The sequence below is a fragment of the Pelodiscus sinensis genome, chromosome 1, assembly GCF_052426305.1.
Source record: "Pelodiscus sinensis isolate ZL-2025 chromosome 1, ASM5242630v1, whole genome shotgun sequence".
Taxonomy (NCBI): domain Eukaryota; kingdom Metazoa; phylum Chordata; order Testudines; family Trionychidae; genus Pelodiscus; species Pelodiscus sinensis.
The window spans coordinates 3,800,471-3,813,820 of NC_143052.1; the positions used below are offsets into that span (position 1 = coordinate 3,800,471).

The 13,350-nt window shown below is 59.3% G+C and overlaps 1 protein-coding gene across 1 annotated transcript; it reads left to right on the forward strand.

The window, feature by feature from the left end:
• Positions 1–5,447: 5,447 nt before the first annotated feature.
• Positions 5,448–12,489, forward strand: LOC102447747 (C-type lectin-like). The gene is made up of 6 exons (XM_089777884.1): positions 5,448–5,511; positions 6,053–6,131; positions 9,260–9,354; positions 9,645–9,782; positions 11,031–11,145; positions 12,148–12,489. Exons 2-6 carry the CDS (start codon positions 6,062–6,064, stop codon positions 12,213–12,215), a joined length of 486 nt encoding a protein of 161 aa, XP_089634010.1. The 5' UTR covers positions 5,448–5,511; positions 6,053–6,061; the 3' UTR covers positions 12,216–12,489.
• Positions 12,490–13,350: the final 861 nt, after the last annotated feature.

Below are 13,350 nucleotides of genomic sequence, written 5' to 3' on the forward strand. Positions count from 1 at the left end.
CAGAACAGGGAACCATCAAGAGATCCCTCTCCTGTCACCCATTCCCAGCCTCTGCCAAACAGAGGCGAGGCCAGTGGTCACCAACCAGTCGATCGGGATCTACCAGTCAATCTTGAAGCCTCTGACAGGGGAACCTGACTGGTTTGGCCAGGAAGCTCTCAAGTGCTGGCACTTTACTTGCCCTCCTGCCACAGTCATGTTGCTCGTGCTCTCTGCCTTGGAGCTGCTCCCCGCCTTGGAGCTGCTCCCCGGGAGCCTCCTGCTTGCTGTGCAGGGTATGGGAAGGAGAAGGGGGGGGCTGATGTCAGGGTGCCCCTCCACCCCCCACTCCTGTACCCTGTGTCCACACAGAGAAGAGGGGGTAGAGGGAGCTTGGCAATACAAATCTCTGTCACTAGCACACACTGGGTGTGTCTCTGTCATTCTCACACACACACACTGTCCTTCCCCCATCTCCGGACATACGTGGGGGGTTGTTACTTCTTCCACTGCTCGCAGCGTGGGTTAGTTTGGGGGTTGACTGGTCCGTGCATTTCATCGTTTTCATTTCTCTCTTACGCCTAAATGGAATTCTTTGAGCAGTGAGTTCTCCGGTGCCGAACCTGCCCTGGCTGGAGTCATTATCCCCGTGGTGACGGCTGCTCCTGGAAGTGGCTGGCGTGTCCCTGCAGCCCCTGAGAGAGGCAGAGCAGGGGGTCTCCACACACTGTCCTTGCCTGAAGACACCGCCCCCGCAGCTCCCAGTGATCAGTAATAGGGAACCGTGACCAGTAGAAGCTGCGGGCTCAGGGCCTGTAGACAAGGGGCAGCACATGGCGCCATGGAGCCATTGCTGTCCATTGCTGTCCATGTCCTTATATCCGGAGCCACCGAGTTGCTGGCTGCATCCCCGGAGCGATGGAGCCGAGAGGTACGGAACCCTGACTGTGTATTTAGTCCTTGACTCCAGATTCCTCCTTCACTCACCCACTGGATAATCCATTTGGGGGGGGGGGGGAGAACAATAATGTTTGATGGGGGGCCACTCTAGGAATTTGGAAAGTGGTGCAGGCTGCATTCTTCCACAGTATTAATGGAGGAGGTGCAGGGTCTAGGAGGGAGGTTGGCACAGTAGGGAGCTTGGGGTAAAGGGCTGGGGTACAGGAGGCGGTGTGGGGTCTGGGAGGGAGATTGGATGAAGGAGGGGACTGTGACCTGGGGCAGGGGCCTGGGATACAGGGAGGTATGGTTGCAGGAAAGGCTTCTGGCCCAGGGGAGGGAATGAGGAGGTTGCGACCTGGGGCAGGGGAATAGGAGGGAGGCAGGGGATGGGGGGAAAGGTTTTAAGAGGGGAGTACAGGAGGCAAGAGGGTTGGGAGAGGGAGGGGCTGGGGTGTCAGATGCAGGCTCTGACCAGGAGGCATTTACCTGGATTGCTCCTGGCCACCAGCCCACCAGGTTCCTCAGCTGGACTCCCGGCCTTCCATGCGCCCACAGGCCACGCAGAGCAGTCGGCAGGAGCCATGTGCTGCTCTGAATGATGCGAGCCTGGAGGCGGATTGGTACTTTGCATGCTGCCTGTCCTGCAAACAAGCAGCTCCTATTGTCCAGAAAGTGGCCAATGGGAGCTGCAAGATTGTGCTGGGGATGAGGGAAGCATGTGAAGCCTTCCCCCAGGTGCTCACAGCTGTCTGACGAGCATGCAAGGGCTGGAGAGGCAGGGAGCCTGGCTGCGGCTCACATGAGCCAGATACAATGGCTTGGGGGGGGCTGAATCCGGCCTGTGGGCTGCATTTGACTCACCCCAGCATTAGGATAGTGACAGAAATGTAGCCGTGTTAGTCTGGTGTAGCTGAAACAAAATACAGGACTATGTAGCACTTCAAAGACTAACAAGATGGTTTATTAGGTGATGAGCTTTCGTGGGCCAGACCCACTTCCTCAGATCAAATAGTGGAAGAAACTAGTCACAACCATATATACCAAAGGATACAATTAAAAAATGAACACATATGAAAAGGACAAATCACATTTCAGAACGGAAGGGGGATGGGGGAGGGGAAAGTAAATGTCTGTGAGCTAATGATATTAGAGGTGATAATTGGGGAAGCTATCTTTGTAATGGGTAAGATAATTAGCATCTTTATTCAAACTTGAGTGTAAAGTGTCGAATTTAAGCATGAATGACAGTCCAGAGGATTCTCTTTGAAGTGAAGTCTTAAAAGGCTTTTGAAGCAGGATGCAGGTAATTAAGTCGTTGAGACAGTGTCCTTTCTGGATGAAATGGCAAGAAACTGATTTTTCTTTGTGATCCTGTCTGATATCTGTTTTGTGGGCATTGATCCTTTGACGAAGTGTCTGAGACGTTTGTCCAATGTACATAGCAGACAGGCACTTTCAGCACATGATTGCATATTCTGAAATTTGATTTGTCCTTTTCATATGTGTTCATTTGTCCTTTGTAGCAAGGACCAGATTTTACGAACTGCTTGGCCCTGGAATACGGAAAGAACTGTGGGAATCAGCAGTTCTGGGACTCAGCTGAAAACCCAAAAAGTCTGAGGGAACATCTTTTGTTGTGAGCCAAAGAAACATTTTGTTTCATTCTCGAGGGTTTCAAACCTACGGAAGCAGGTTTTCAATACAACTCAGTGACATGCCAAAGTTTTTCTTCATTCAGCGCATAGTCAACCTGTGGAACTCCTTGCCGGAGGATGCGGTGAAAGTTAGGACTTTAACAGGATTCAAAAAAGAGCTAGATAGATTCATGAAGTTTAGGTTCATCAATGGCTATTAGCCTGAATGGATAGGAATGGTGCCCCTAGCCTCTGTGTGTCTGGAGCTGAGTGACAGGGGAAGTATCATGTGAGTATTAACTGTTGTGTTCCCTCCCTCTGGGGCATCTGGTATTGCCCACTGTCAGCAGACAGGACACTGGCCTGGATAGACTGTTGGTCTGACCCAGCCTGGCAGTTCTTATGTATTGTTTGCTTGCACCCAGGTTCCCAGGAAGTCTGTGTCAATGACCCATCCCCTCATTATGTCCCTACTCCTTTCACATTCATTGAGTACAATTAACATTCTTGTCTTCAAAGACTCACTTAAACATTTCCCTCTGCAAACATTGATTCACGGGATAAACTTAAAAGACAACCAATAGTCTGGTACGTACTAAATGGTGGATTCTATATTAGCTGTTAGCACTTAGGATGTTCACCACCAAGAGAAACACATGCTGCCGGCTATGGACACTGCGGTGCTCTGCTAATTAGCTGAGGGCATCTGAATCTGTCCCAGACGGTACCCTCTGGGGGTGGACCCCAGTCACCCCAATAGCTCTGCCCAGACTGTACACTCCGGAGTCTGTCCTAAGTTACCCCAATAGGGCTTCCCAGACTGTACCTGCTGGGGTCTGTCCCTGACTCCTGCACCCCCACATCCCAGCCTCTGCCATAACACCCTTGTACTCCCACACACCCCCAAACCAATGTCATGAGCCCATCATGCACCCCAACCCCTGACCCTGAGCTGCACATACACACCAACCCTGACTCCTTCACCCCCATGTCCCCAGCTCCCTGCCATAAGACTGGCACAGGGCAGCCTGACTGCTCATGAAGCTGGATTTGACCAGCTAGGATGCAAACGGCAAAGAACCGTGAGACGTTGCAGCAGCAGACGTCCCGTGAAAGGAGGTCCGAGAGTGCAATGTTTTATTGGTGTTATTGTTAATCACCACGTCACTGATCAATAATACTACGTTGCATATTTTCAGAGCGTTCTTCTGCGGCTCTTCGTGGACCGTTTCTTCCGAATTTGGATGGAGTTTGGCGCTTTGGCGTGAACAGGGGCCGACCCTTTAACAGAGTCTTTGGCGAGAAAGCTCTGAGACACGGATCCCGCGGGGCAGTCTCTGGCGGGAAGAACCGGATGGGACTGGTTCCCGCGGGCGCAGTCCAGACTCACGGGGGCTGGTGCCATCACAAGATGGGTTCATGGTTCACCACCCCGGACTCCATGTTGATTTCACAAAGGCGCGATCGTCGTATACGGAAACCCCAACAGCTAACGCTGTGAACAGATTGACAGTGATCAACAGAAGAACGTATTTAATCCCAGCACCCCCCTAGCGCTGCCCAGACTGTGCCCAGTGGGGTCTGACGCTCGCCACCCCGACAGTGCTGAGACGCACCCTACAGCCCCACGGAGCTCTGCGCTGGAACAGGGGGAGGCCAGGGAAGGGACCAGGCTGATTGTATCTGTTATTTGGGCCCTGATGGCACTTCCACCTGGCAGGTGGATTGCGGCTCCCCTTATCTCTGCTTTTCGGAGCAGGAAATGACTCTATCTGCCATCTGCGCAGATTTGCATGTTCACTATGGATACCTGGGCCCCTTCCCTCCCGACCGGTCGATAAATGCCCAGGCAGGGTGTGACGGACCGTGCCGTGTCTGGGCACAACTGAAGGCGTCTGCTCAGGGCGAATTGTCAAATCCGGGGCTCCTTACAGCCCCCAGACTGGTGACCTGTCCAAGCAGGCCACAAACCAGTCCCACAGAGCGCTTCAGCTGCCTGCCTGAAGCCTCACCAGCAAAACCCCTCCGACACCCCAGCCATATCCGTGCCCCAGATGGCCCCGGGCCTCATACATAGGTGGGGGGTCCTAGCACCCAATCCCACCTACCCCGAATAAGTTCTGTCCGGTTCCAAGAAACCAGCCACAGATCCCTGGTCAATTTACCCTCTGGACCTTACCACAAATCACGCTGGGCCAATCCTTTAGAATCTATATCTAAAGGGTTATTATTACAAGAAAGAAAAGCATGAGAGTAAGGTTGTTAAAGGATAGTACGTTACATGCACCGAATCCCCCAGTACTCGATGCAGGCTCTAGCAGAGATGTTACAGCTGCTGGTATAAAAGTTCTTGTTGCACATCCTAGCATCAGGATGGGTTCACAGGTCTTCCGGGCTCTTCAATCCCTGCAATGCTGCCTCTGGGATGAAGTGCTGAGCTGAGAACAAAATGGCATCGACCACATGGCCTCTTTATACCCCCTTCCTGGCCTCTTCTAGTATGTAGCAGGTCACCTGGTCAGAGGCCAATCTCTGTGTTCCCTGCTGGCTGCTCTCAGGTGACAGCCCCCATTCTTTAGGTGTGTCCATAGCCCATTGAGAGCCATTGTTCCACAGGGCCTCGGTAATTAGCATGTCCACAGGCTCGGCCCTGCCCAATGCTTAACCACATGCAGGGAAATCTTCAGTGTCCATACAAGTACATGCTAATAATTGCACACACAGACATTAAACAAACACATGAACAGCGTACATAAGATTATCAGATAATAAGCTTCTATTCAATACCTCACATGGCCCCCTCCTATACCATTTTTGGGGCCAACACCCCCACCTATGGGTGCATCAGTGATCTGGCTGCTCCCCTCAAGATCCAGCCACGTGACACAGGGCCAGTGCCCTGTCAGGCTGCACTTGGACCGACCCGGCACCAGAGCAGCTCCCCAGCGACAATCAGGTGAGTCCCCGGCTCCCTCCCGCGTCTCCCTCCTGCGCTGGTGGCTGGTGGCAGCGGGGCCATTGCTGGGCTGGGGGCCAGGCCTGGCCTGTGTGTGTCCCCCGGCCCTGCCCGTCTCCACCTCACCCAGCGCAGCGCTGCCCCCATCTCCTCATGCCCTGCGGAGCCGAGACGAGCTCTGCCCCTCCCCGAGCCAGGAAAGCCCCCGGCCCCGTGCCCGATCCCTGCTCACTGGTGTGTGAACCACACTCATTTCCCACCCATGTACCCTGAGTGTCTGGGAAGCCGACACCATGTGTGTGGGGTGGGGGGGAAAGAGCGGAGGGGAGATAGTTGGGGAAAAAGCCAGGGAGACGGGCTCTGAGCAGGGACCCCAAGGCTGGGGGCTGGGATCCCTCTGGGGCCCTTCAGCCTGGCCAGGCTCCTTAGCGCACAGCCCCCCCCCCCAGAACCCCCCCTGGGAAATGCCCCATGGGGGGGTGGAGTTTTTCCAGGGGTGTCAGGCTCCCCCGCCCATCCCCCTTGTGTGTTTTCTCCCCAGGGAAGCGAGATGATGGGCCCAGTCGCCTTCTTCAGCCTCTGCCTCCTCGGCTGCCTGATCTTTAACCCCTCGCTGGAAGGTGAGTCCCTGCCCGGCCCCTCAGCCTGGAGACCCCAGGCTCTGTTTGCCCCAATAGGACGTGAAGTCATTTCACTCAGGGGTGCCAGCCCCACCGTGGGGGAGCAGCCATCAGAGCTGGGTCCCCATAGCCCCTACTCCACCCAGCTCATCGATCCAGACCCCGGTGTGACAGACCGGGCCGAGTCTGGCACAGCTGAGGGCGTCCACTCAGGGCGAATTGCTCAAATTCGGGGCTCCTTACAGCCCCCGGACTGGAGACCTTCCCAAATAGGCCACAAACCAGTCCCACAGAGCACTTCAGGAGCCTGCCTGGCCAGCCAGAAGCCTCACGAGCAAAACCTCTCCGGCACCCCAGCAATATCCGTGCCCCAAACAGCCTCAGGCCTGCCCACAGGTGAGGAGTTTTAGAACCCAATCCCACCTACCCCGAACAAGTTCTGTCCGGTTCCAAGAAACCAGCCACAGATCCCTGGTCAATTTACCCTCTGGACCTTACCCACAAATCACGCTGGGCCAATCCTTTAGCATCTAACAACTAAAGGTTTATTACTAAGAGAAAGAAAAGCCTGAGAGTAAGGTTGTTAAGCTATCATACATTACATGCATCGAATCTCCCAGTTCTCGATGCAGGCTCGCAGCAGAGATGTTACAGCTGCTGGCTTAAAAGTCCTCGGTGCACATCCTTTGTCCGGATGGGCCCACAGTTCTTCCCGGCTCATGATTCCCTGCGAGGCTGCATCTAGATTCAGGAGAATTTCTGAAGACAAAATGGAGGCTGCCACATGGCATCTTTATCCCTCCTTCCTGGCCTCTTCTTGGCTGCAGCAGGTCACCTGGCCAGCGGCCTGTCCCTGTGTTCCCTGCTGGTAGCCCCTAGGTATCAGTCACCATGCTTGAGGTATGTCCTTGGCCTATAGAAGGCTGTTGGTCCATGGAGACTTGCTCATTAGCATGTCCATAGGCTGAGCATTCTTCATCTACTGCTCAATCCCATACAGAGAAACCTCCAGTATTAACACAGAATACATATTCCTAACTCCACACACAGACATACAGGTGTATGAAGAGCAGATACAGAATCGGTAGAAGGCAAGCTTTCGTTTGACACCTCCCATGGCCCCTTTTGTACCACTTTTGGGGCAACCCCCCCCCCATGGGTGCAGCAGTAATCTGACTGCTTCCCTAAAATCCAGTAACGTGACACCCGGCCAGCAGCTCAGCCCCTGCCCGAGGGGAGAGGCTGCGCCCTGCTGCCCCGGCTCTCAGAGCAGGGGGCGTCTCTGAGCCCGACGGGGCTGAGTGTGGGAGCCAGGCTGGGAGCTAAAACCCTCCCCCCAGGCCTGCTGCTGCCTAGGGGTGACTTGGGGGGTCCCACCCCAGCAGGGAACAGAAAGCGCCAATAACGTCCCGAACGGGTCCCCCCCTTTTATTTTGGGTTCACACCCACGCCCACCCCCATCTCATCTGTCGGTAGCTCCCCGCCTTCCCGCTCCCTCCCTTCTGTGGGCCCTCAGCTATCGGAGACTCCTAGCCCTGGGGGGCTGGCAGGAGCCTCCAGACAGCCCTAGTCCAGCCACCCCCAGGGAGCCAGGGCCAAGCCACAGTATCTGTGAGAGGAGTTTGTCAACCTGTTCCTTAAACCCCCCCCGACAGAAAACCCACAGCCTCCCTTCAGCGCCTCCGCCAGGGCCCCACTAGCCACCGCACCCCAGCTGTGGCGTTTCCAGCGCTAACCCCTGGGCTACGGCCACTTGGTCCCGGCCCTCAGCCCTGCAGCTTCAGGGTCCCAGCCCTGGCCACAAAGCAGGGGATACAGGGGATGAGACGCTGGAGATGAGTCAGCAGGGCGCCCTTGTAGCCAAGAAGGCAAATGGCATGTTGGGGCGTTAGGAGGAGCATTGCCAGCAGCTCTAGAGAAGGGATTTTTCCCCTTTAGTCGGCTCTGGCGAAGCCACATCTAGAGTAGTGTGTCCTCTTCCGGGCCCCCCACTTCGGAAAGGACGTGGACACATTGGAGAGGGTCCAGCGGAGGGCGACCAAAATGATTCTGGGGCTGGAGCACACGACCTACGAGGAGAGGCTGAGGGAGTTTAGTCTGCAGAAGCGAAGAGTGAGGGGGGATTTGGTAGCAGCCTTCAACTCCCTGAAGAGGGGCTCCAAAGAGGTTGGCGAGAGGCTGTTCTCAGTGGAGGGTAGGGGGCAGAACAAGGAGCAATGGGCTCAAGTTGCAGAGGGGAAGGTCTAGGTTGGAGATTAGGAAAAACGATTTCCCGAGGCGGGTGGGGAAGCGCTGGGCTGGGTTCCCTGGGGAGGGGTGGAATCTCCATCCCTACAGGTCTTTAAGTCCCAGTTGACCAAGCCCTGGCTGGGACGACTGAGTCGGGTTGGTCCTGCCTTGGGCGGGGGCTGCACTCGATGGCTCCCGAGGGCTCCTCCAGCCCCAGGATTGTAGGGTTCGATGCCTCCCACTCGGCTGGGGAGAATACTCCGGGGAAGTGCGTCAAGCTCTTGACTGAACCCAGGACCCGTCACGTGTGCGGCTCCCCCAGCTCCACGGGGCCAGAGGCTGAGGCCAGGAATGCGGGGGCTTGGCATGGTACAATTGCCTCAGCTCCATGTTCGTTGGGCTCAGAACCCAGTGATCCCCTTCGGGCTTCCAAACTGCTTCAATCTCCCCCAGTTTCGCAGTCAGGCTGCTGGTCGGGCACGTCCCAGATCTTCGTTGTCCCCCCGTTATCAGGCAGGCTCTGTGTTTGCCTTTCCCTAGTCCACTGGGTCCTCCAGGAATTCTCCCCGTCCCCACCCCCAGCCCCCTGCGGACTCTGGTTCAGCCGCCTCCCCTCCCTGCCGAGCTCCCTGCTGCCAGGCGCCCATCCTTCCTCGGCGAGGAGACAGCGGTGCCTGTCGGTAGCACAGCCCCACGGCCACAGCCAACGGGGCCAGGCAGCGGCCGCTGCTGTTTGGGAGCGGCTGCAGCCCCACAGAACGTCACAGGCGGGAGCCGCCCTTTGGGGAGAGGGCAAAGGCTGACAGGGCCTGGGGAGATATGGGGCAGCTGGACGGACGAGAGCCGGCAGGTCAGCTCCCAAATCCTCTCTCCCCGGCCCGGCCCCTCTCTCGCACCAGGCGTGCGGGCGGCGTCCTGTCCCAGTGACTGGCTGTCCTACCGAGGACACTGCTATGCCTACTTCGCCGGTAAGAGGACTTGGAACGACGCAGAGGTAGGAGGCTTTTCTCAGGAATCTGTGGGGCAGGGTGGGGTGTTGGGAGGGGCTGCGGGGGTTTGTTGAGATCACCACAGACCCGGGCTGTATCCCTAGAGAGGTTTGTGTGTGGGGGGAGGAGGGGAGGGAGGAGGCTGCAGAGCTGACGTAGCTGGTGCCCGGCTCCGGGGCTCAGGGGACTCTCCCTTCTCAGCCGCCCCTGCCTTGGTGCAGCCAGGCGGGGCAGGACCCCACACTGGGGCAATCAGCGTCCAGGGTGACAGGCCTGGCCCACGTCCCTGCTGCAGGTGCAGTGTCAGTACCACCGCCCCGGGGCCCATCTGGCCTCCATCCTCGGTGAGGCAGAAGCGCAAAGGCTGGCCGTGTACATCTCCGCGGCGCGCTTGAAGGACGACGTTTGGATCGGCCTGCACGACCCCCAGCAGGCGAGTGCCCGGCCTGGCTCTGCCGCTGGCAGCTGCTGCCCCCACTGGCTGTTTCCCAGGGGTGGGGCAGGTCCCACGCCCCACGATCCCTTCATGGGGCTGCCCGGTTTTCCTTGCCCCACTGCTACACCATGCCCCACCCCATGGGCACCAGCGTCTCCCTTCTGTACTGCCCCTTTCGCCCCCGCCCCCTTCCCGTCCCCATCCTACCATCCCCTGCTCCTCCCCTCTGGCTTCTCCCTCCCAGATACAGCCTGGTCCTCGTCCCCCCAGTCCTAACGCTGACCTTTGACCTGCACCTGCCTCCCCAACTACTGCCCCGTCTCCCTTCCCCCTCCCGGCCTCCGCACTGTGCCAAGCCCTCCCCCTCCCCCCACAACCCCTCTCTCTTCCCCCTCCCTCATGTTTTCCAGACCCTTTTCCCTGCCCAAGACCCCTGGTTCTTCTGCCCCTCGACCTCCGCACGGCCCCGCGGTGCTGGTCACTCCCAGGCCGGCCCACAGCGTTTTGGCACTTGAGGCGGGGAGCTCAGATGACGCCCCCAGATGCACGTCTGCACCCGCAGCAGAGACAATGTTCTGCACCCTGGGTCCTAGTGGCACCCTATGCTAAGGCCAGTCCTGGTCGCTCCCTCGCCTGGGGATCCCCGGCACTGCATGGAGCTAGTTCTGTGCCCCCCAAACCCAGCCAGTCCCCCCGAGCGCTGAGGCCAGGCCAGAGCCAGGCCCTTACAGTGACCGGCCCCTTGTCCCCTGCTCTGAGTGTCCGGAGCTCCCGGTCCTGCTGCCTTGGGGCCAGGCTGGCGCTGAGCCCTCGAGAGGGAAACGGCCCCGAGTCCCCTCCCCCGACCCCCAGCGTCTCCATCACAGACACACGTCGATTTTGCTCCCACCGGCTGAGACCAGCACAGGAAGCCCCCTGCCCCCCATGGTGCCCCAACAACCAGGAAGATGCCTGGCCTGGTGGCCTGGTGCCCACACAGCTACCCAGAACTGGCATCCCTTCTCCAACCAATTCCCTCCCCGAGCCTTGGGCAGCTGGAAGGGAGGGCGACTGGGGAGGGGGGGTGGTGCAGGGGCTGGGCACCCCCAACATTTCTGCACCCTGGTGCCGAGGTTCATTCGGGCAAAGGGCTTGGCAGGTGCCCAGCCTGTGCCTGACTCTCCCCCGGGCTGGGCAGGGCCCTGCTGCATGGGGCGCAGGTGTGTCTCTCCTCCCCGAGACCCACAACCTCTCCCCTGGCTGCAGGCCCGGCGCTTCCGGTGGTCGGACGGCTCCCAGTTCGGCTACAGAGCCTGGAACGCCAAGGAGCCAAACAACCAGCGTGGCAAAGAGCACTGCGTCCAGCTGCTGAGGAAGAGCGGTGAGCAGACCTCTCGCCGGGACCCTGCGCACACCCTGCAGCCCGCTGCGGGCTGGCCTCCTGGCCCCTCTCCCTGCCTCTCCCCCGGCTCCCCCTGCCCCCCATGTCAGCCGGTGAATCCTCCCCCGCGTGCCCCAGGGCGAGGGCGGCTCCGGTCAGATGGTCAGTTACAGGGACGGCAGGAGCCCGGCGACTCCCCCTGGCTGATCCGGAGGGGGCAGGTGGATTCTTTGTTCGGTCTCTTGGTGGCTTTTGCCCCGTGACGCAGGAGACAGCAGGGGGCTGCTTTGCCCCCCCGGCAGGTTAGAGGCACCTCAGGGCGGCTCTGACAGTGGCGGTAACAACTTGCATGGCCAGAGCATCAGCTGCGCCTCCCCCGCCCCTCGCGCAGGGATGTCAGGCCTGGACAGAGCAGATCTTGGACTCCCCAGCTGCCCATTGGAGCTTCCTGCCTCCAGCTGCTGGTTTGGGCGCAGGGGGTGGGGCGGGGCAGAAAGCCTCGCCCCATTCACTGGCGACAGCACAGACCCGGCTGACCAGAGGAAGCCCCCTCGCCAATTTGTGAGTGACTCACTCTTCAGGGCCATGCTACGGCCTCGCCCTGCCCTGATGCGCCTGAGTCTGAGCGTTCTGTCCCCAGCCCTGCCACCGCTCTGCTGGGTAACCTTGGTCAAGTCACTTCCCCGCTGTGGGACTCCTTTCCTGCCTCTTTAGGCTGGGCTCTCCCTGGGGCGGGATGGTCCGGCAGTGTGTGCGTGGGCACAGCGCCTAGCGCCACCCGGCCCGTCGGGCTCTCAGCACAATAGCCGGAGTCTCCCGCTGTTACACTGACACCCAGCGTCCCTCAGGGAGTCTGGCCCTGTCTGAGCACATGGGGCTTCCCCTCCAGCCTCGTGAGCAGCCGCGGGGTCTTCCCTCCACACTGTGCAATGTGGGGGGGGGGGTCTTCGCAAGGGCAGGAATGGCCCCACTTGCCCCAGGGATTTCTGTCTTGCATTCTAGGTTATAAGAACTGGAACGATAAAAACTGTAGCACAAAAAACGCCTACGTTTGCAAGTATCGACTCTAGCGAGGGAGCTGCTCACCTGGGCCGGACGGGGAGCTCAGCGCCTGGGCTGCGAAGAACCGGGTCCCTGGGCACGATCAGGCAACGTCCCAGACTTTCCACTGCTTTGCTGCATCTGGGGCCAGTCCTGCCCCTCCCTGAGAGTGGCTCTGAGGTTCCCCGGCTCCAAACTGCCTCCCCCCAGTGTCTCTGTGCTAGTTACACCCCCGCCCCTTCGACGGCTGCAGCGGCTACAGCAATAAACTCTCCTGAGCATGCAGGTCTGTGTGTGTCTCCTCTGTCCCATGCCTGGCCCCGCGTAGATGGGTCCATCCAGCCCCCTCTGGTCCTGAGCAGGCTGGACCTCACTGCAGGGGAGGGAGGGGACCCCGGAGGGAGGCAGGTTGGGCCTGGCCCTTGGGCTAAGGGGCAGGTCTCGGTCTCCCCCCCCAGCTCTCTGTGACAACCAACGTTTCCTCTCTCGTCTGGCCCACCCCTGACCCTGAGCTCCCCAGAGCCGCGATGGGTCTAGCTGTTGTGCAAACATCAGCCCCGCCGAGCCAGGAGCCGGAGCCCGCCGAGCCGGAGCGGAAGGACGCGGAGCCGGAGCTGGGAGCCGTCGCAGACTCCCGGGATGGGGTGCTGAGAGGGGCGCACCAGGGTCACCACCCGTCCTGATTTCAAGGGGACAGTCCCAATGTCTGGGGCTTTGCTTCTACAACCCCTTAGCCCCGCCCCCGTGTTCCAATTGTTCACACTTGCTCTCTGGCCACCCTAGACAGGCAGCCCGCACTGCCCAGCGGGTTCGGGCTCCAGGCACATCGACGGGGCTCTAGCAACCACGTCCTGTCCCTGACACCGACGGCCTGGGCCAGGACCCCTGGGTTCCCTTCCCGGCGTGGCCACCAGCGGCCTCCTGTGTGGCCTCCCCAGCTCCCAGGCTGCGCCGGGGCTAACGACACCCACCTGCCACTGCACCACGGGGCGAGGGTGATGCCAGGCACGGCTGTGACACACTCAGACTGTTGTGCACACGGGGCACCAGGGTGAGGGGAGGCGCCCCAGCGTTGCATGGCGAGGGAAGGCCACACCCAGTCTCTGGGGCTCACCGGCTGGAGGGGTGTCTGGCCAGCTGTGCCCCATTGGCTCTGGGGATGGG